The 24,231-nt window shown below is 42.2% G+C and overlaps 1 protein-coding gene across 1 annotated transcript in view; it reads left to right on the top strand.

The window, feature by feature from the left end:
• Window positions 1-24,231, top strand: part of epas1b (endothelial PAS domain protein 1b) — a 94,966-nt gene that overhangs the window by 18,739 nt on the left and 51,996 nt on the right. The window contains exon 2 of the mRNA XM_015945086.3: window positions 23,491-23,681. Coding sequence (XP_015800572.3) covers window positions 23,491-23,681 — 191 coding nt within the window. The remainder of the gene's footprint in view (window positions 1-23,490; window positions 23,682-24,231) is intronic.

Below are 24,231 nucleotides of genomic sequence, written 5' to 3' on the forward strand. Positions count from 1 at the left end.
TGCTTCTAGGAGCCAGAAGTGCCGTCTGCAGCTCCGTGTTGCTTCAGCTCTAATGGGTTGTGTCTGTTACTGGCGTGTCGTTTTGCTGTTTACTTAGAAATGAAACAACACGATGGCAATTTTTCTACATTAGCACAGGAGAAGTGATGCCTCTGATAATTCAGAACAGCACATGTGCTCGCGTTAGCATGCAGATGCAAACAGATGAAGCTTTGTGCCGAGCGCTGCAGGGGAGACCTGGTCTCATTACTGCCAGCACACACCCAAACAGAGACGATCTGGTTCGGATCAGAACCTCAGCTCGCTCTATTGTTTTTGCTTTGTTTTGCTCGTGATTGTAGGCGGACTCAGATATGATCCCGTAGGCATCACCCATGTGTTGCATTTTAGCGTTTGAGCGCATGTAGCTCTTGTGGTTCTCGTTGGAGCTGATGAATGACAAGTTAATCGCACGCAAACGTAGCAAAAGAAGAGATTGAACATGCCGGAGGGCGAGGAAGCTTAATGAGCCTGGGTGTGAAGAACAGCTGATATCACACCACCTCCGAGCAGTTCACCTCACCTCGGAGCTGAAACTTGCATGTGAGGAGTCCTAAATCCCTGAAAGCATATTTTACTCATCACAGCCTGGTTTCTCACTGGTCTGCTTCGGTGTGGGACCAGTTAGACCCCAAGGTGCAAGAAAAGGAGCACATGTTCACTCAGGATCACTGACTTTGGACGTATGACACTTGAGCAACATATTTCAGAACCGGGTGGGTTACTTGGGGGAAAGTGTTGCAATCGGAAACCAGTGATGGATGTGAAAAAGAAAGCAATTAGCAGGCTTGGGTTAGGTACATGTAAACATGTCATAAATGATTGAAAACCATCTCCTATTGTTAGCTACTACTGATAAGGATTTAAAGTGTAATGCAAACCAGGTGAAGTTAAATATGATGATGATGACATTTAGGACTCCCAACAATCGAACAAATTGCAACACAGTGCTTTCTATATCTCAGTTTATTTACAAATTTACCCTCAATTTCTTTGCAGAATGTTTTCCAACTGCTCCCTGAGTTGTCTCACATTTCTCCCTGTCAGCCGCTGAACTGGGGGAAGGCACCTGGTGCGACGACTCTCTGACTAATTTCAAAGGAATTAAGCATGACAGCGTTTTAGAATCCGTGCAAAACTCCAGCATCATGACAGAGATTCCCCGTCACTCACTCTAAAGAGCTTCAATGGTAAACTTCACTCATATTTTAATACATTTGCATTGGTCTCTAGTAGGAATGTAAGTGTAGTGGAAAAAACCTCCGGTGCACCTGTTTCAGGAACTAGAAGTCAGCCAGAGGAGGAAGTAGCAGAAAACGGCAGGATTTGGAGTCTTGTTTCCTGCAACATGACTCTACCTCTGACTCTGTTTGCTTTGCAACTTTGATGTTTTATCTCATCAAAAACAAAAAAAAAAGGAGTTCTGCTGTGTGGTGGAGTTGCTAATGTTAACAGTTAGCTTCTACTCGTCGAGATGTTTTTGCGGTTTCCTGGACGTGAAACCAACAAAAAGCCTTCCCCATCGGGTGCCAAGATGGGTGAGGCCAAGACTCACTAGTGTGATGTAGATCCTTCAGGCTTTTTTGAACTGAGAAGTTTGTCATCTCTTTTCTGTCAGAAGCTAATGTGGGAAATGGAGGTTGAAGCCTGCATGTTAAAGTCCGAGTGGCCGATGAGTTTCAAACATAAGTAAATAAACGGTGTCTCAGTGAACCTGGCCTTTAGCATCTGGATGACAGATGATAAACACGGAAGTTTACAAAAGCTCTTCTTGTTCCTTTTAATGAACATGAAAAACTCTCAAGATACTTTAGTGAAACTTTGTTTCTTTCCTGAATGAAATCTGCTGCAGAAGTTAGTAAAACATGCTGGTGTTTGCTGACATTGTCGGCATTTTTTCAGCTCCACTTTTTTACACACACTCGCACACACACACATACAAACACACTCTCACTCACTCACAAGCATGCACAAACACACACACACACCACACACACAAGCACATACAAACACACTCTCACTCATTCACAAGCACGCACAAACACACACTCACTTACTCACACAAACATGCACAAACACACGCTCACCCACTCACTCACACGCCCGCACAAACACACACACACAAGCACATACAAACACACTCTCACAAGCACGCACAAACACTTGCTCGCGCGCACACACACACACACACACACACACACACACACACACACAAATTCGAACTATAGCATGGTTACCAGATAGCCTAAAGCTGTTCTGTAGTTTTAGTTGTTTATTCTAAAGTAACTGGATCTGATTCGTGTGTGTGTGTGTGTGTGTGTGTGTGTGTGTGTGTGTGTGTGTGTGTGTGTGTGTGTGTGTGTGTACTTGTTTAAATATCCTGCCTGGGACCAAAACTGGCATATTCACTAATCTTCTGAAGACCAAAGAGCTTTATTAGAACTAAAACCTGGTCCCACCGGTGGAGCCCTGTTTTAGGCTTAGAGGTAAGATGTGAACTGAGTTTTTGTTACAGTTAGGGTTAGGAATACACAAGTTAGGGTTGAATGCAGTTACTCAAATGAATTAAAGTCGATACAAAATCCTAACATGGATAGAAAAACAAACTTGTGTGTGAGAGAGTGTACTTGTCCTTATATGTTTAGGTGGACACATTCTAACTTTAACCTGTAACAGGTTATGGGGACATTTGGCTTGTCCACACAACGCTAACCACCTTGAATGGTGTGAATTAACTTTTAGTTTAGGTGAGTTGAGATTCAGTTTAGGAATAGTGGAGTCACTAAACTGAATGGCAGTCAATGGAGGCCCACACAAACATACAAATTCAAATGTGTGTGTGTGTGTGTGTGTGTGTGTGTGTGTGTGTGTTAATATCTGGTGTGTGTTCTGTGGATATGTGACCTGTGGTTTAGAGTGACAGCTCGACTTCTCACACTGAGGTTTCAGAATGCCAGCGATGTGTTTCCCTCCCGGCTCCATGGTTCATCCTCCTGGATTTACCCTGACCAGTGATAAAACATGGACTGCAGATTTAAAGATGCTATTTGATGTTAGCATGACCCCGCATAGCCCAGCTGATGCTGCTATTCTCACTGCGCTAAAAGCCGGGTGAATGTGCCGGTGAATCTAGGCAGAACAAAGAATGTTATCTGTTCTTTCACATCAGGAGAAATTTGACCTGCTGTACATGTTGCTGCTCTGATTTAGCGGTTTTAGACTCTTCTAGCATTTGTTTCATCAGCGTCTGGCTGTGAAGGCTCATCAGTCTCACATCTTCAAAGCTGACCTTTGTGTTTTCTGACTTTGTGATGACACTTTGAGTGTGTCAGGATGAAGTGGCAGAGGCCTGTGGTATGTTGGGTCACGGCGTGTTTGACACAATGCTCGTTTGGTGTGTCTTTGTGTTTTCAACCCAAGGGCGGGGCGGCAAGTGCGTCCCAGCGGGGAAGGTAGAGATTCATAAAGGCTGGTTTAATCGTCACCTGCTGCAGAGATCGGACTGAGCTCTCTCTCTCTCACTCTCTCTCTCTCTCTCTCTCTCTCTCTCTCTCTCTCTCTCTCTCTCTCTCTCTCTCTCTCACACACACACACATGCAGAAACAAACCTTAGATCTTGCTCTATTCTGCCTACTGGTTCTGATGCAGAACTAAAGTCCCACGCTCGTTACAACATTCATAAAAACAACGTTAGTGGGACGATGTCCACCAGGGCCTGTTGCCCAACGGGTCATCCACCATCAAATACACAGCGCTGCTTATCAGCGCATTCTGGGGGCCACACTGTAAAGGTTGGTTTATGCTTGACGCGTCCGCGAGGTCCGCACGGCTCCGCGCAGCATAATTGCGTCATTTTAACAACCACGCCCCTCCACCGCGCCTCCGCACGGCCCAAAATTTCCGCAACTCGCACCTAGGAAAATTTCTAACCACGCGGACGGTCGGACGTGGAAAAACATGGTGGACCGGCAAGAACTAGTATGGCAGAGGTTCGTAAATACAGACATTTGTATGATTCAGCTCTCAGAGATCACCGTGCGAGAATATTGGCTCACCGCAGAGATGAGCCGCATGAACCATAAACGCTGCGAGTTGTGAAGCGCGTTCCATCTGCGAGCCGCATCACCAAGCGGAAAGTGAATGCGTCAAGCATAAACCAAGCTTTACTCAATCACTGCCAGCCATTTCCTGAGCAGTAAAGCCCGTCGCTGCCAGTGTTTTTCAGCATTTTCACTGTTTTTTTAGAGTCACAGGCCGTTGTGCTCTATGATGATGTCAACTCCAAAATTATCATAACAAAGTAGACTCACCTCTTACATCAGGAAAAATCTGCGCGTTTTCAGCTTTATCTGTTCTTTCATAACTCGTTGTTGAATTGTGATCGGCAGAAGATTTTCCGGTTCGCGCCTCACTTTTTTTACAGCAGCGGCCCAAAACGATCTCCTAACACATGGATTTTCTGCTTCCTGATCACGTGACATGTGACGTACGCGGATGAAGATCTGCTTTAGAGCTGAGATGCTTGTTCTCATGGTGCTGGGGCTCGTTCTAACCCCACACAGTAAAAAAAAAATGCAAATGACGACAGCAGTGAATGATTTAAAAACCACCTTAGTTTCCTTACATTGAACTAAACAATTACACCAACGTTTCTTTGTTTACTAAACAAACTAGAGGAGGCAGACACAGAGCTGTCTCAAACCTGGAGCCTTGGCAGACCGACCTGTTGCTGGTCTCGTTTCATTTGCTGCGCTGCTTTATTTGCACGTTCTTCCAGGTTCAGCGCTTTGATGTGGGGCTCATTCTGCTAACTACCAACACGCTCCCATGCTGTGCATTTTCTTAACTACTTCAGTTTTTAGTACATTTATTGGATCTGGGTTAGGGTAACACCAGGGATTAAAGTTCTCCGTCATAGCGATGGAAATCCATCATTTGGAATAATCAGAAAAAAGTTTAGTCAAAATCTCTTCTCGCGCTCGTTCACTCTCTCTCTCACTCGCTCGCTCTCTCCTGTTGCTAACTGAAATGCGCACCGGTGTTGAAATGACTTTCACCACAGTCCTGCACCGCCCAAGCTGCAAAAATGCGTGCACTCACTGCTCGCTCCAGCTGTGCACACAAACACAAACAGCGCGCGCACCAGGCGCTGGGATTTCAACAGGGCCAATAAAGCTCTGATATCACAATGAGAGTTAACGTGATAAGCGGAACCAGGACCCAGATTCTCGGTGGGCCGATCTAAGGTCGGCGTTTTTAGTCGTCTCTTTGTTTTTTTGGGCCTGTGTTCAGTCGTGACACTCTGCTGATCACCTGCTGATGAGAGGATTTCTCCTGTCAGTGGAACAGGTGAGCTGCTGAACAAGCGTTAGTTCCTAGAAACACTTTCTATGCCCAGACTGTAGTGGCCTGTTATTTATAATTTCATAATTAATATTAAGTGAATGCACTAAACCCACAAATGATAGAAGATAATATTAAATATTATTAATCATATTACTATCAAATATACATAAGTATAACAGATAACCAATCTTAATGAAAAACTGATTCATATTTTTTATTTTAATATTGATTATATTTTATTTCTAAGGTTTGGATGTCTGTGAACATTGCAGAATATTCAGACTGGTGTAAAGAACATATTATTAATAACAGGTCATGATCTAAAGCTGGTCTGAGGTATAAAACTCTGCCCTGGGCCTAAAGCCCTGCAGATATGTTTAGTTTCTATAAACACCAACAACAAATAAATAACAGCAGCTGGATTGTACTTTGTTGCTTAAATTGAGTCGCGTAGTTTTGTGCACACTCACACGTTCAACATGGAGCTCTGCCAGCTTATTGGTTCTTTTGGTTTCTAGTGCAGTTCTGGTACTGAGCAGCATGGATGCATCAGTGGATTTCTCTGTAGTCTGTGTTCATAATGGATAAAGAATGGACAGAAAAACATTGTTAACTCAAATATATCATTATAATGAACATGTACAGATACTTTATCATACATACCTACGAGCCTGTAACTCTACTTTTCCCCTCAAAAATGCCCCAGGCTGATGCGTTTAAATATAAAATGTCCAATAGTTTTTTTCCGGGGGGGCATGCCCCCGACACCCCTAGAGTGCTTTAATACTTATCATATTTTTTACCTCAGAGAAATCTCAACACCCACACTTTTAAATGCCATAATTTTCAGTCAGATGAGATTTTTATGCTTCAATCCCCAGGTTACACCAACAAGGTCACACCCAGGCCAAACTTGCTGTGTCTCCATATAACACAGGCACACGGCTTCACTTGCTCAATCATTAAAATCACTTTGGCTCTCTGTGGTCTAAGGAGATTTGAAAGAAAAGCGTCTGGACTTCTTTGAGTTGCTTGAAGACGTTTCACCTCTCATCCGAGAGGCTTCTTCAGTTCTAAGGTCAAATGGTGGAGAGTCCCAGATTCAAACCCAGTGGGAGTTTCCCCCCGAAGAGGGAACAAAAGACCCCCTGATGACTCTTCTACATAAACACATGAGCCAAGGTGTGAGTATGAATCTGGGACTCTCCACCATTTGACCTTAGAACTGAAGAAGCCTCTCGGATGAGAGGTGAAACGTCTTCAAGCAACTCAAAGAAGTCCAGACGCTTTACTTTCAAATCTCCTTAGACTACAATGACCTGGATGACTGAGAACCTTCACAGACATTTTGGCTCTCTGTGACACATACATGATCTGATTTGCTACCGAACTCAAGGTGAATGATCCTTTTCAACCTATGAACAGCTCAGAAGGATTTCATTTTCATTTGAGACAGCGCCCCCTAGATAGATTAAAGTTTCATTAGCTTCTGCAGACAAGGTGTCAACTGTACCAAGCAGCAAGGATCTATGTGAGCCTGGGAACAGCCCTGCAGGATTTTACTTTAATCAACGCCCCTTAGATTGATGCAAATTACAAAAACATCAGCGAACATGGTCGCAACTGTGCCTAACGTACTGTGTGTTACAACACCAGCAAGCAGGTTCATGTGCTCAGATACTAATATAAGTTAACTCTCCCTCCTGACACATTTTGCTCTCTGTGACACATCTGATTCACACCAAACTACGAATAAATGAGCCTAATCTGATGTAATTAGATTTTAAAACATTGCCCCCTATGATTCCCAAACTTCTTCCTGATGCATAGTCAGATTTATGCCACATTTGCTGAGCATACTCGTGGTTGACTGTTTAAGCCACTATGGTTGTACTTATGAAGCATCCCCTAGTGGTGGCATGCTGAGATTGTCGGCAGGCTTTGAGGAGACACAGAGTTGGGTGAGGTGATGATTCACAGCGTCCGTGGTTGCTGGGGTTGAGGAGTCTGTGATACGACTGCGGTCATGCGTTGCCAGTGGCAACACTAGCCTGGAGTGACGCTGAGTTGCGAGGGCCTAACGACGCTGCGTTCGGGTTTAACGAATGTCATCCTACGTAGGCAGAGCAAAATGTTTGGATGAGAAATTCCAAATTCACACCGGCGATGTGAAAGTTTTGTTTCATTTTAGGCTGAAGCTGTAAATGTAGTGGCTTTACGCAGTCAGCTGAAAAGGTTTCTGTTTGGATATATCCTTTATTCCAACATCAGCGCTTTCTGTGTGAGCCTAATGCTTTCTAATCACTCGGCCAATCAGAGTAGAGCTATTTCAGTAATGATAATATTTTAACGCTTCACTGGTCTTCCTGTCTGATTTTGTTAGACTCTGCCGCTTCAGAACCTGTAAAGGTCTCTGTTAAAGAAGGAACAACTTCACAAGGCTTTTCAGGTTTGGCCTGTTTGATGGTTTTCCAACTTTCCTGCGTCAGTCTGGATCAGGAACTGGCTGACCTCGGATGGTACGGACACACTTCCACATGGTTGAGTCCTCTGAACCCGGTCCCCTCTCGCCCTGCTGCCTGCTGTTAAATCCAGTTCTGAGGTTTGTTTACTCTCCAGCCTTCTGTCACAAACAGCATCACAATCGGACAGAAATGCAGAATGAAGCAAAACAAGAACAGGTTTGAACAGGAAAGATTTTCTAACCCTGATTTAACCAGATCAGATGAACTTGGTGACCAGTCAGGCTGCCGGGGACACCGGGTGCATGAAGACAAAAGGAACTAAAAATGTTGTAAAAGATTTCTTTAAATCCTAACTCCGACATTTCTTCTTGGTAATGATCCAAAGTAAATTTTCACTTATCAGCCTATTCTCAGCTATTGAGCCGTTTCAGGTCACAGGTTGGGTCAGAATCAGCATCTTATCAACTTAAAAGCTTCTTCTTTCACCGAGTCAGGGTTGTAAAAGTAAATGGCTGCGGGAAAAGTTTTCACCTTCTGAAAATTTTTATTCCTGGAAATTTTGGTTTAAAAAAATTAGATTTCTGCCTGAAGCTCAGTGGCGGTTGGTTAAATAGTTTTTTGGTGGACATTTTGCGAGTAAGTTTTCAGATGCACCTTAACCACATATCACCACTAGGGTACGCCAAAGTACTTTCTATTCTTTTTCTCCACACTGTTTAATAAAGTAAACTAAAGCAAAAATTCAACGTGTTTTCAGTTAGTTTAAATCTGTAATACCTGTCTGACTCCAGGCTTGATCTGTGCCAAGCAACTCAAACAGGAGGCAGGAGAATGTCAACAAAGCACCAGTGCTAGCAAAGCCAGCTAACCTGGCATCTTCTGTCTGAGGAAAAAGGGACTGGGTAGACCAGGGGTCTCCAACCTTCTGGAGACTGTAAGCTAATTTTATACAATAACAGTACAGAAGAGCTACAGCCACGCGATTTCTTCACATTGATACTTTCCATGTGCGATTATGCTTACTTTGTTAAGTCTTTCACTGCCAGCCATTTTCCGATCAGAACGCCTCTGACTGCCAGAGTTTTTGAGCATTTTCATCGTTTTTTGAAGAGTCACAGAACATATGATCATGTGAACACCAAAACTACCAAAAGACAGAGTAGACTCACTTCTTACATCAGGAAGAATCAGTGTGTTTCTAGCTTTTTATGTTCTTTCACAAGCCGTTGTTTAAATGTGAGCCGCAGAAGCATTTTCCAGTTAGCACCTTGCTTTAGGCCAGAGGTGGAAAGTAATGAATTACATATACTCGTGTTAGTGTAATCGAGTAGCTTTTTTGCATTTTTTTTACTTTTTAAGTTGTTTTTAAAATCTGTATTTTTACTTGAGTGTTTTTTTTTTAAATAATTGTAATTCGCAACATTTTCAGTAATATTCATTACTGAGTAAAACAAATTATAGGCTTAATAGTAAACACAACATATTCCGCGTTGCAGCGTCGGAACTGAAGGAAAGAGTCACCTGTATGAGCGCCGCGTCTCGCCTGTGTGGGGTGTGGGTGTACACTTTTTATAAAGAGGGCGTTAAACAACCACACTGTTCCTGCAGTTTTGCTCAGAAACATCAGTTTAGTCCCCGTGATGCACTCGCTGTTTACCCCGTAATAACTTTGACTGATGCTAAACTGTTAATATATCAATAACAGTGAAGACACCGAGAACCGCCGTCATGTTCAATCCACACGTTTTTTATTCAGTCCTCCCTTCCGCCCACACACTACATTTCACCATCTCCCCACTAGGTGGCACCATGGTACTACCAAATACATAAACTGGGCCCGGCGAACAGTATATTATTTCCCTCTATTACCTAATATAATATCACTATATTACAACCCCCCTCTTCCTCCCTCTCCTGCTGGTTGAAGCCTGCACCGTCGTCCACATGTGTTACGTCATCGGTATTCTGCTCGGTTCGGTAGCCGGGGGTCGCTTCCGCATTTGAATTGTGATTCTCCAACCGCTCCACACAGCAGCGGCAAAAGAGTGTTCAGCTAACAGAAGACCTGCAGGCAGCTTCTGTGAGTTTAAACATTTGTTTGTGCAAAGTAACATACTGTAGCTAATTCAGTTTTAAACACATCCGTGTGTGTGTGTGTGTGTGTGTGTGTGTGTGTGTGTGTGTGTGTGTGTGTGTGTGTGTGTGTGTGTGTGTGAGTTCTTGTACATACTACATACTGAGGACCATGTTGACCATTTTCCCTACAATGTGAGGGCATTTTTCAAAGTGGGGAAATCTTTTTGGGTCCTCAGTTTTTTTAGAAGCTTACCAGAAGCTTACAAAACCAGTTAGAGGTCTGGTGTGAATTACGTTTTAGTTAAGGTTAGGGTTAGGAGTAGGTCAGCATTGGTTATGTTAGGGTATGGGTTAGCCATAGTGGAGTCACAAAAATGAATTGAAGTCAATGCAGGGTACTCACTATGATAGAAAGACAGACGTGTGTTTGTGTGTGTGTTTGTGTGTGTGTGTGTGTGTGTGTGTGTGTGTGTGTGTGTGTGTATGTGTGTGTGTGTGTGCGCGTGTGTGTGTGTGTGTGTGCGTGTGTGCGTGCGTGTGTGTGTGTGTGTGTGTGTGTGTGTGTGTGTGTGTGCATGCACAAACTCAATTCAATTCAATAATTATTAATCCCAGAGGGAAATTAGAGTTTCAATACACACAATTCTTCTGCATATTTTCAGAAGGCTTGAACACGTCTGCCAAAAGATTTATGCTAATATCAGAAATTTATTTTACTTCCACAAAATGCTAATTTTAGATTAAGTATTACAGAAAACAGGGACAGCTTGCACGTCAAATTAAAAAGCTGTCCCTCGTTAGTTAGGCTGTCATTTTTGTAAACAGGCGGGATGACTCGCTGGCTACTATGTTTCCAGGTGCGCGACTTCCAAGTCCGTCGGGAGCTACTGGTAGATTGTGAGCAACCTGTTGCAGACCCCTGGTGTAGCGCTTCCAGGTGAACGTCCTGATCTGAGCTAAGAGTCCGGTCTTCTGTGCACGCTTTGGTTTCAGTTTTCTGCAGCCGAAGGCTCTCCTTTGGTTTGTATTGGAGGGATCCAGCACACATGTGCCAGTTATAGGATGGGTCTAGGTAAAGGAACAGAAAACACATCACACAACCTTTTGATTGTGGTAAAAGAGTGGGAGACCATTTTTAAACTACAGTGGTTCCTCGCAGCCTCAAAGTTTTGCTGATCTTTTTAGCCAGTTTTTTTAGTGCATTGTGTCCTTTGTCCATTTGTACAAAGGTTTGAACCGTGAGAGTGTTGAAACACTGAAAATGTGAAAATGTTAATGCCAGTCTGAGAAAAGTGTATAAATTGTGTAGTGAGGGTGTTACGGTCTTAAAGTGTTGTGGCCGTGCGCCGGGACAAGCACGTCTGCCGTGCCACAGCTGGAGCGCTTTAGTTATCAGTGCTCCGCCATCTTCATATACAGGAGACAGGAGGAGGAGCGTGTGCAAATAAAACAGTTCACCCATGCTGGAAATCAAACTGTTGAGAAATGGACATTCTGATGTGTTTTCGTGTGTGTGTGTGTGTGTGTGTGAGCCCAACATAGCTGCATATACAAACGTCTATATTAAATGTATAAAATGTGAATTTTCTCATCTTCTTCTTCCTTCCTTTTCCTGTGAGACTGGTGGGTGGCGCCCCAGCACCCCCTATGGACAGACCGCCACTGCTGAAGCTGTTAAACCAACAACATTTTATCTGCTTGATTTTAAGAGAAAATCTTACCAGAGCTGAGAACATCAGCGGAATCAAAGGAGGGGAGATGAAAGGAGAAAAGGAGCTAATGCTAATTGTCCCGTTTCTGCCGAGTGACAACACTTTGAACTCACCTTCAACCTCTGTTTTGTGTGTGTGTGTGTGTGTGTGTGTGTGTGTGTGTGTGTGTGTGTGTGTGGGGGGGGGGGGGGGGGGGGGGGGTTTCAGTTAGTACATCTGAGGGCCCGGAGGCCTGGTGAAGCACTGAGACTCTGATTGTTTCATATCCTGGAATTCTGGGCAACAATAGTCCCAGACAATCAAAGACTTGAACAACACACACACACACACACACACACACACACACACACACACACACACACACACACACACACACACACACACACACACACACACACACACACACACACACACACACACACACACACACACACACACACACACACACACCTGGCTCTCTGGGCTCCTGCCTGTAACAAGGGTTTGGGCGATTGTCGGTGCAGGTCAATGAGTTTAAAGATACTGGCCAGGGGCAAATTCCCCTTGAAAGAAGGCCATCTCAGTCCAGAAAAGAGCAGTTCCAGGAGCATGTAAGATACTGCAGAACCCTCAAGCTCCCCGGCCTCTGGTAGAGGACCCAAGCTTGGAAGGATGAGACCACCCGTGGAGGGTGAGATGGGAATTTATTTTTTATACACATAAATGGTGAACTTTACAGCAATCCTTTATCTTGGTGTCAATACAATGTGGAGCTTCACAGGCACCTACCAAATCCCAGAGAGCCAAACCACTTGGTGCTATTATATTATATCTATCTGTCTGTCTGTCTGTCGGTCCGTTCGACCGTCAACAGTTAGGAGTTATAGCTACATGTATCAAAAGTCTCACAGGGACTTTTATTTATAAAAATCATTTAAATTCCATCTAGGGGTGGACAATATCATGTCATTCACAATATTACCAGCAAATATTTCTTGCTAATAAAAAATCTATCATGTTAAGCTAACTCCATGACGTGATTGCATGATTATGTACATGTGGGTCATGCAGCACAGAGTTAAAGGTTTGAAGGCAAACGGTGCTGGAATCTCACAGTATTCACTCGTGTACCATATACTACATTTGCCGGTAGGGAAAAACATGTTTCTGAGGAGTTTTAGCCTCTGCAGGCTACCCATTTTCCTGAAGGTTCCACGAACTAGGCTAACCTGAAGCCCCACATATTCACCATGGTCGGTGACATGAGCTTGAGGACAAGCCTACTCTGTGGCAGGGTAGCAGTGAGGCTTGTTGAAGCTTAGTGAACATGACTGGTGGAGGTATGTGATGACACATGTTACGGCTTATGTGCATTTATGGAACAGCGGTTTTAGCAGATCCAATTTTATTTTTGGTGGCTGAATTGTTAATAAATGTCAGTTTAATCGTTTTAAATTGAGTTCTGATTGGATTAACGTCTCCTCATTCTGAGGAACATTGTGGTATTTAATCTTCGTTTGCAGCCAGGAGCGTTTCATTCCACTGATGTCAGCATTATTAATAAGTATAATTATTTGTGAGCTTTAGTCTGGGATGAACCCATAGAACCAACATGATGTCCTCTCTATGAACATGTTAACAAGTACCTTTCAACTAACATAATACATATGTAAAAGGAAACACTTTCTTCAAGTGGCTTTAAATTTAAACAGCTTGTACTCTGGTCACAAAGAGTACATACTTACTCTGTGAATACTGGAAAAAATGCTTATTTAAGTTCGAGTTATTCTAGCAGAAGAATGAACAAAAGTTGTTTTAACAACAAAAACAGTAATTTTTGTTGTTTTCTAAGTGTGTAATATGAGTGCTAAATGTGTATTTGTGACTTACAAAAAGGTTTTAAAGGTCACAAGATCGACATGGAGTACCAGCGTTGCCGTGTAAACATGTAAACGCTGAGCGTTCTAACAGCGCCGCCGCCAGCAACATGGATTTAACCAAGCAGCTGATGGTCTCCATTTTACTTCTGCTCTCTTTGTTTTCCTCGTAGGCATGAATTAATAATTCTTGCTCCATCTGGGAAAAGAAGGAGGCTCTGTCCTTCCATTCTCATTTATCTAGCATCGATTAGCAGGGGCTGCTTTCCTGTGGATGCATGTGAGCCTCGCTCGTCACTCCTCGCGTCAACTAGTGAGGATTGAATCAACCTGAGCGTCGTTCGTGGAACTGAAATTCCTGCAGTGAGCTGGTGTGCTATTTCAAGTGAAGCATTTTTTAAAAAATCTAGATTTTTCTGAGCTTGCTTCGTGAAACAGCCCTCTGGTTACACACAGGAGGGGTTTGGCTCATCTCTGCCATAAACATGAAAAACAAACGTCAGTGTTGTGAAACACTGAAAACACGAATAGATACGTGCCCAAAATTAAATTAAATTAAATTAAATTATTAACATTAGAGATTTTTATTAAATCTAGAAAACTGTTTCACTGTTCAAGGCAATGTGTGAGAATACATGTAATGACTGCTTACAGACAGGACAAACAGCAAGCTAGCAGTAGCAACGCCTGCTAACTCAAGATGCTTGCTGGTTGGACGTTTATATCGGTGTAAACGTTAAACGGTCATTTCGCTCCTGGAAGAGAGGAAATATTGCCAGCCATGCTCCCCTGTAGGTGCTGTTCTGGATTGCAAGTGTCCCATATCATGGCTGGTAACCATGGCAAGTGTGGCGTCTTAATGTGTACTACGTTGTATTGTTTCTTTTTTAAATACCAAATTTATCAGCGTATTTAGAACAACATGAAACTGTTAACTATTTGAAAACGAGAACATCTAAAAAAACATGTCCTTTTCCCCGGAAATTTAATACCTTTTTTCTGAAATGTATTACTTTTAAGGCCTTAAAGAGACAATGTGTAGTTTTCACCGTTCGTCTCTGGAAATCTCTGTCGAAACATTGAAAAATGAATAAAATGGTTTCCAGTTGTTGAGAAATATTGGAGCTTCATACCATACAACCATAAAAATCTGGTACATAGGGCATGAGTCTGGCATCTTTGCGGGACGCCATGTTTCCTTCTGGCTGGCTTGGGGTCCTGTTGATGACGTCACACTAGAATGTTGGCTGATTGTACATTTATGGAAATTACGTTACCGCCTTCAAAAACATTTAGGAAGTAAGAAACACAAATTTAATAACAAAACTGCTAAACTCTTTACAAAATCTGTGCGAAAGAACAGAGTCGAAAAAGAGATGCAATATATTTTGGCCAAGTGGTATTGCCGTAGCATGATGATGTCATCGGCAGTCGCAGGACCCCCGATCAGATCAGGAAACTACAACGTCAGAAAACTACAATCAGCATCGCATCACCCCGATGAAATTAGCGGAAGGATCATCAGAGTTTGAGGAGGTCACATGCTTTCTGCTCCACGGGTAGCAACATTTACCGTAATGTTTGTTAAACTAGCAACAGTCACAGAAATATGATGTAAAACTACCCTGAAGTGTATGTGCTGCGCCCTAGCACCAGGAAACTACACACTGTCACTTTAAAATGTATCTATACTGAGTTTAATACTTTAAAATACTTTAAGACCCTGCTGCTACCCTGAGTCATGAACAGTGTCCGCTATGCTGATTTCTTGGAGAGCGTCGTGTTGATTTTAGTTTTCAGGACCGCTCCAGTGAACACAAACATGTATTTACTCTTTTGCAGTTTGTGGATTGAGGACACAACAAACTGAAATGACCTTGTGTATATAGATGTTATGTAGGTCCTCCTCATCACTGCTGTCCATCTCTTCTCAAGATGGGAGGTAATTTCCTGACCTATGACATACGCAGACAAGGTAAGATATAACGAAGGATTGATTTAAAAGGAAAACTAAAGACGTTGCAGGAAAGATCTGAAGCAGGGGTCACCAACTGCGGTCCTTGGGGGCTACCATCCTGCACATGTTACCTATTTCTTTGCTTCTACACACCTGATTGAAATGATTGAGTAATTAACAGGCCTGTGCAGAGTTAACCCAGCAGGCGACTTTAGGGTTACTGCAGAATCTACTGTAGTAGAAGTGCAGGTCATTTATCATGATTAGTTATGTGCAAGTGTTCCAGTCCGGTGTCAGTCTGATCCTTTCTGCACACCGCTGCAGCCCTAGACTGTACGTAGAGCTGGAAGAGGCTGAACACATGACAGAGGCCAGAAACTCTGCGTGTAATGTCCTAATAAGGATGACGGGGCTGCTCTTAGCCCTCTGAGCTACTTTTCTGTTGGAATTTCACATCAAAACAAGGCTGATTTCATAACACAGAGCTGAGAAAAACAACCAGATCCATAAAAACAGTTTTCTTCTCTTACATGAGCTGACCTACAACCATGCTTGCACAGTTGGAGTTGGAAGATTGCTTTTACCTTGTGATGTCACCGTGGTGGCAAATTAAACGCAGGAAATGAAAACAGTCCTCACATCTTTATTTATCCATTTAGAGATGATTTGACTTTAGAATTCATTTCCACAAAGTGGAACATGGACTTCCGTCCAAACACGTGGCATCGCGAAGTTCAGGAAGATGTTTCCCAATCTGAACGAGAACGGACAAGTTAAACAAAAAGAGGCAGAAACCTGATCAGTAATGTGGTTTTTAGTGTCATTGCGTGTGCTCTGGGTTCTAAAATGGGTTTATAGCATGTTCATATTCAGAAAAATCCATTTGAACCCTAAAAACATGATAGATTGTTGAAACTTGTCTCCTGGTTTATTTTCTTATTTAACCGTGTCATAGCAATATTCAGTATTTATTCAACCCTTGTGCAATACCTGATGTACACTAGTATGCCTGTGTGCGTCATGTTGCATAGTTCTTGAAGTTTGTTGTTTTTGGTGGTTGAAGGTTACAATAATAGTTTACTGCCTTTGTGTGTTTACCTGTAATCGTATGTTGGTGCTGCTGTAACAAGGGAATTAATAAAGTCTATTCTATTCATTCGTGGTACCAGCGGTCAACCCCGTCTGTAACCCATATTTACATCTAACTAATAAAGATGAAATGAACCTTAATAATTGATTAAATGTGAACTACAACCCACCAGAAACAGAGAAGTCATTAGTTCAATGATTGTATTTATTTTTGGATGAATGTATTTTGTACCAGCAGTTAAACTTCTGTGAGAAATACTGGACATGGCTGTTAGCCAATGAGCTGCAGCAACAGTTCCACCGATGAGATGCTGTAAATCAGCGCACTGTCCTGTCCACCATCTTCATCAGGGAGACTGTGTTTTTTTTTTTTTTTTTTTGCTGGTAGCTTTTGCTGTGAACACGCCAGCAGAGAAAATAGAAAAAGTTCTAGTTGTAGAAAGTCAGCGCTAGAGACGGCGCCGTTTTGTGCCGTTGCACTGTTCCCTCTGTGACATTGGTGACCAAAAACTTCCTTTTTTGTGGTTTAGTTGTACTTTTAATGCGTTTACTACAGGGAGCCTAAGGCTCCTCCTTTCCGGTCGGCTCATGGGTCCCCGGATGAACGAAAAAAAAAAGAATACAAGTCAACGGGGCTAAAAGAGCCATTTACTAATCTACTTGGCCTTACGCCGTTTCGATTACAACAGTCATGTGCTTTGAGATTTATCCGCTTGTAAAAGTTCCTAATTCCATGGACCTCATATCAGACGTCAGCACGTCGCAAATATGACATCACCACAGAATCTCCTCTGCTCTAGTGAAATTCATAGTTGTTCTTTCCTCCTGGACAAAGGATTCGGAATTTGTTAGTCCTTTACCTTCTCAGTGGCTTAGTGGTATGAGTGCCCACCCTGGGACTGGGAGGCCAGGGGTTCAAAACCAGTTGGGTCATTTTGAAAAAATGTTTCCCAATTCCTCTCTGCTTGACTCTCAGCATTAAAGGGTTGGATTGGGGGGTTAAACCACCAAATGGTTCCAGAGCGCAGCTGTGTCTGCAGCTCACCGCTCCCCCAGGGGATGGGTCAAATGCTGAGGACAAATTTCACACGCGCACACACGCACACACACACACACACACACACCAGTGTGTGTGACTACTAGTGGGACTTTCACTGTAACATGCAGCCATTTTTCCTCTACCTTTCTCCCTTTCTGGTTCAACAACAACAATTTGGTGATGCACATTTGCAATGCTGGACATATTGTCACTCAAGACCTGGTTTGAAAACAAGTGCGTCCTTGGCATCAGAATGTGTCTTCACAGACATCATATGTGGAATCCATGGCTGTTCAGTCAGACCACCAGCCAGTATTTCTGTTAGTCTTGCTGCTGTAGAGTCAGAGAGAGGGATTTGCTTAATTTTAGTGGTCATTTCCTCTTTTTGTTTGCATTCAAACATGCTTTCATCACTTCAGTCTTCATTCATTCTTTTATTGTTTCTGCATCAGAGAAAAGCTCCTTGTGTTTCACAAAATCCATGAAAGTGAGGGAGCATCCAGTTGCTTTGTGTTTGAGTCAGATGAGCAGTGGGTCTGGGTGAGCGACAGACTGTTTATAATGCAGGTAAGACTGAACGTTGTGGAGCTGACGCAGGGGGGCAGTGGTCTTCCTGTTACTATTTAAATTGAGCACGCACAATACCGCACTGCCTCAGTAACGTGAAAGGATCGCAGCCTGAGGGCCAGAAAGAGGTGGGTCAGGGGCGGCCTGTTGAGGGACGATGTCTTAATGTTTATAATTGGTTAATAATGTGAATGTTGATCTACTGCGGGAAGAATGAATGATTCCACATTTCCTTACTTTATTTTCCAAGTTAAACGTGAATACCGTTAGCTGTGCTGTTATGTACCAATGGAATGTGAAATGATACTCATTGAAAACTCAGAGTATTTTCTGACCCTGTTGTTGACACTAAACTGGGAACAGTTTTTGCTTCATCTTCATTCTCTTAGTGGATTGGAAGGATCTGATGTTGATGGCAAGCCTATGGTGCAGTGCGGTAGGATGGTTCCCACCACACCAGATCACAATGGCTGTCCTTTACACACACACACACACACACACACGCACACATGCACGCACACACACACACACACACACACACACACACACACACACACACACACACACACACACACACACACACACACACACACACACTTCCCTGGACTTGGGATGTCGGAGAATTCTTTTGACCTTTGAACATCTTTGACTGAAAGCATTGAAGTTAATTCAAGGTCGAACTGATTTAGTCATTGATTTGGATCTGAAATAACAAGTGTGGTTGTGAAGAAAACAGAACAGTATTACTGAGAACACTGGTACCCACAGGAAATAAGAAACAGACATTTATTTAAATTATTTTATTTGTTGTGACTGTTATATATATAAATATAAATATAAAAGACTTCAGCTGAGTCTCATTCATTCGTATTTGCTGTGTAGCCAAACCTTCTGGTCCAAATTTCTATTTATATAATTTTTTTTTCATTGAGATCCGTAGAAATAAATTTGAAAATAGACGCTAAAAATAAGAATGTGAGAGTTGCAGGTGTTACACATCAGTGGGGGCAAAGCCTTCATGGCACCACAGGTCAGTGGATTCAAATTCCTCTAGTCTATTCCGGTTTCCTAACTTTTAATCATCTGACGAGCATCATTTCAATATCTCCAGAACAAAAGCAGACTAGCCAGCCAGCGCTCCATCTGAATGGACGTACTAACAGGTAGATCCCCGAAGCTACAGCGAGATGTCAGAGGAAACATTAAAAATGTGGAGAAACTCATTCATCAGCAGAGTCCACAGAGATAATGTAATATCAGTAGAACCAGGATTGTTTTCGGGCTTCCCCTGGGTGTGTAAGCTGAGGGCTGACAAGGGAGCCTGTCATCCTGTGAGGTGAGCCGGGATTCTTTTAGGTCACCTGTAATTTGTACCCTTCATATAGCACAAGTTGGTCGCGTAAGTTGCTGGATCCTAGCAGACAGTTGCCAGAATGGTCCTTTCAAAATGAAGACAGTTCCCGGATCTTGTTCCAGCAAGATCTAGCTCAAATGAAGCCCCACCCTAATCTTTACCCAGTATATCAGTCTAAATTTTCCGTTAAGCGTGTTTGAGAGGAACGATGAAACGCGAAACAGAGCTTTGCATGCGCAAGCTGGTTAAGGTTAGGATGGGGGTGAGGGGAAGGTTAAATTGCAAGAGGGTAAAGGTCACAATTCGGTCAAATGTCCGTTTTACCACGGGCGTTTGATACCGACGCTCTGACACAGCGCGTCGCCTCCAGACGCGCAGGGGCTCGTCACCTGCTGTCTTTTCCGAGGACTGCATCTTGTCGGTTATTATTACGTGACAACGACTAGTCTATGAAAGGCATAAAAAGTCACTACAGAGCAGTGAAGTCGACTAGTTGATACAACCGGAACTTTAACACATTAATTGTGATTAATTAATTAGAAAAAATCACGCGTTTAAAAAAATTAACACATTTAATCACAGCTTGCATTTTGAGAAAGGCGGAACCTTTGTTATTGCAAGATTTCCTCGTAGACCAAATATCACTGACGCACACAACAATGCACAGTGCTAATGGCTACTAAAACGGAATAAAAACAGAAAGTTGCCTTGCTTGGACTGATGCAGGATTTAGGAAACCAGTCCGCCTCTTTTTTTAACTTGGAAAACAAAAAACTTCCAGACAACAACGGAGTCCGTGTCACGGACATTTTTCACAGATCGTCCCTGCTGCAGCTGTCCGGTGGCACCGGAAACTTTACAAAAGTTGCGATAAGCTATATTTTTAACATTTACGTAACATCTGTGCAGTGCTGAAAGCTCCAGACAGAATAATTCTTTGCCCTAACAGTAGTTTATGAAAGTAGTCAGACAAACGAGAGGCACCTGGTTGCCGCTGGGAGAACGCTCCGTCTTCTGTAAACAATCACAAGTAACGTGTCTTAAAGTTGAAAACAGAAGTTTAAGTTAAAACAGAAGCACTCCAAAAATGCGATTAATTTAGATTAATTAATTTCAAAGCCTCTAATTAATTAGATTAAAAATTTTAATCGAGTCACGGCCCTAATATATATATATATATATATATATATATATATATATATGTGTGTGTGTGTGTGTGTGTGTGTGTGTGTGTATGACCAAAACTTTATAATAAAATATCTAAATAGCACCTCTAGTGAATAATATAAGGCTTTTTGCACACTTCGACCCTTAAAATGTGAAATACACTGTATTAAGGGATAAAAAAGTGAGTTTTTCATGATATGTCTCCTTTAATAATGATTTCAATGAATGGATACATTACTGCTTTTTAATACTTTAAGACTCTGCAGCATAACTTTTTTTTATTTGATTAAAAAATTGAAACAGGTAAAAAATAGAACATAAAAAGGAGTGTCAGAAGGAAACAAGAGGAAGACACACAAGAGCAGCAAAACAAGAGAGAGTACAATAAAGAAATCTGCTGTAACTGACCAATGCACAGGAGAAAACATGTAATGGCTTGACCCAGCACAATGAAATAGGATGAAGGAGTGTATACACTGGACTGTTCATGGGACATGGTCATCATTGGGGAGCGCCATGTCTGAGCCTATGTAGGCGAACACTGGTGCTTGTTGTGATTTTATTAATAAATGAATCTGATCTGAACCTGCTGGGTTCTTTTATAGGAACCTGTTTACTGACCTGACCTGTATTGGAATGTTTACTATGTGAAGTGCCTTGAGACGACTCTTGTGGTGATTTGGCGCTGGATTGAATTGAATGGCTGTTGAAAGTTTACTGGATGTAGAACTGTCCAGGTGTCTCTGCTGTAAACCATCCAGCGTGGTTTGCTTTCGACATGGGGAGAAGGCTCTTCATCAACTATGCTGCACCAGCAGGTGGTATTTGAGAGTACTACGCTGATAGCTCAGTTTACATCGACAGTAAACACAAATAACTTTTTCTTATCAGTTGTACCATCTGGTAGAGTTTAAGAAGTAACCTTTTCACTCAAAAGACCCTTTTTTGCTTTCCACGCTCAACCTAGCATCCGCCATGTTTACATTAACGTGCCTGCTTCATTATGTCACAAACTATTGATCACCAGAGGGGCCAAAGCTAAACTACAGAAGCCTACGCGTTAATCACACATATAATATTATACAGCCCAACTGTGGTCATCCTACAATCAAAGCAGCATGAATAAGCTGCATGTTGCATACAATGATGCCTTAAGAATCTTACTCAAAATACCCAGAGGGGGCAGTGCCAGTCAGATGTTTGTAACAGCAGGCGTGTGTACTTTAGAAGCTCTTTTAAGAAAACTAATGTTCACTTTTAGAGAACTACTGGATAGCTCTGCCAACAGTATAATTTTAGCAATCACTGATCCTGCTGTGAGCAGTTGTTGCTATTTGTCCAGTATAAGGAAATACTGGTTGAAGTGTTTGTGTGGTTACTCTTAATCGTGTGGAACATCTTTATAGTACGTTTTTAAATAGATTTAGATTTAGAATTTATTTTCATGCTTTTAGCATTTTTATTTGTTCTATTTGTTTTTACCTATTTTGTTTCATTTATTGTTTTTAATGTTTTGTTGTTTTATATTTTTCTTTATCTGGACCAAAGAGTCTGTCAATACAGCTGCAGTAACTGCAACTTTTCTAGCCTACCTATTTTATATTTAACATATTTTTCATTTATTGTATATATTTGTATCTATATTTAAACTATTATGCCATACCACACCTCTGATTGTGTGAAAAAGCATAATAAATGTTTTTTTTATTCTGGTAAACACCTTCCTCAGTAGAAATACATGTACTAGGGGCGAATGGAGACAGCACCAGGCCACGCCGTGTCTACTTATATGATGTCTGTGGACTAGTAATCCTAGCTTGTAGTATTTGTTTCAATGGGTTTAGCAACACAAATGAGTCACAGTGAACCAATGCACATCAACTTATAAGCTTGAGCGATTAATTATTATTATTATAATATAACTGATGTGAAGTGATTGCACCAGATTTGAGCATTTTTAATGATCTGCTCATAGTTTGCAACCAAAGACATCTTTTGTTTGCCTTTAAAGGAGCGCAAGTCGATGGAAGTCTGTAGAACTTGCACGATTTGTTGTTATCAAAGCAGTTTGTACAACCAACAGCATAAAAAACATGATTGTTGATATCGTTCTGCAACACACATGCGCACTAGAGCAAGAGGTTACATGGATCAATAAGGGGTCTTCCTACCATATCTATCTATCTATCTATCTATCTATCTATCTATCTATCTATCTATCTATCTATCTATCTATCTATCTATCTATCTATCTATCTATCTATCTATCTATCTATCTATCTATCTATCTATCTATCTATCTATCTATCTATCTATCTATCTCTATAATAAATTAACATTTTTAAAAAGGTTTTGCGTTAATGCATTGAAACACATGAATTTTGACAGCCCTAAAATGAATGAATGAATGAATGAATGAATGAATGAATGAATGAATGAGGATCAGGTTGAAATGTTTAGCAGACCAACTTTAAACCTGACAACTCTTGGCAAATACAACACTTTCACTCATTCAGTTTTACTGATTTAAGCTGCAGTTTGATGTGATGTGGTTGTTAACAGAACGTTTTCCTGGAGAGGTGAAAACGGGTCGATGATGCTACTTCAGGAAATAAAAGTACGTTTCACTGGAGTTGTATCCAAGGCTTGCCAAATCCTCTAGGGATTTGTAAAACGGGAGTCTTTACTCTGTATGTTGCCTGGAGCAGCATAGTTAGCAGTCTGAAAATACCCCAAAGAGTTAGAGGATTTAGCTTTCATAATTGCATAAAGAAAACCTCATTTCCAACAGGACGCGTAACCTTGTTCCTGTTGGTGTTGCAGGAGCAGCTCGGAGAGGCGTAAAGAGAAGTCCCGGGATGCAGCGCGATGCAGACGCAGCAAAGAGACGGAGGTCTTCTACGAGCTGGCCCACCAACTGCCTTTACCTCACAGCGTCAGCTCCCACCTGGACAAGGCCTCCATCATGAGGCTTGCCATCAGCGTCCTGCGCACTCGCAAGCTGCTTGCCTCAGGTATGCGCACACGCACGCGCGCGCACACACGCACACACACACACACACACACACACACACACACACACACACACACACACACACAATGCAAACAGATGCAGGTCCCAGTGGTTTGTGTGAATTGATTGGACTCACTGCTGAGTGAAGCTGAAAGTTTGAGTCTTCTGCTAAAATTAGAAGGTGAGGAAGCCGAGCAGCAGCAGACCCATTGTTCCTCCTCCTCCACACCGGTGTCTCAAAGTGCGATCAGAGAGCAGCAACATTAAACAACATCAGCGGTCTGAACCACAGCTTTAATAAACAGGTTATTTTTGATGAATAGAACCAAAAACATCTTCAAGCAGGAAGTGGGCCGAGTGACTTTACACCCAAGTCTCTGGCTGTTTTCATCTCATACACTCAGAACAGAAATCTTACCTGGGAAATAAGTCTGTATGGAACAATTTTACATAAATCTTTATTTTTTAAATGTATTGAGAAGTCTAGTTCGAGCAACAGCCCGGAGGTTTTCAGATGTGGATCTAAGGTTCCGAGAGGTGGTGTGTGGGGA

The sequence above is a fragment of the Nothobranchius furzeri genome, chromosome 12, assembly GCF_043380555.1.
Source record: "Nothobranchius furzeri strain GRZ-AD chromosome 12, NfurGRZ-RIMD1, whole genome shotgun sequence".
Taxonomy (NCBI): domain Eukaryota; kingdom Metazoa; phylum Chordata; class Actinopteri; order Cyprinodontiformes; family Nothobranchiidae; genus Nothobranchius; species Nothobranchius furzeri.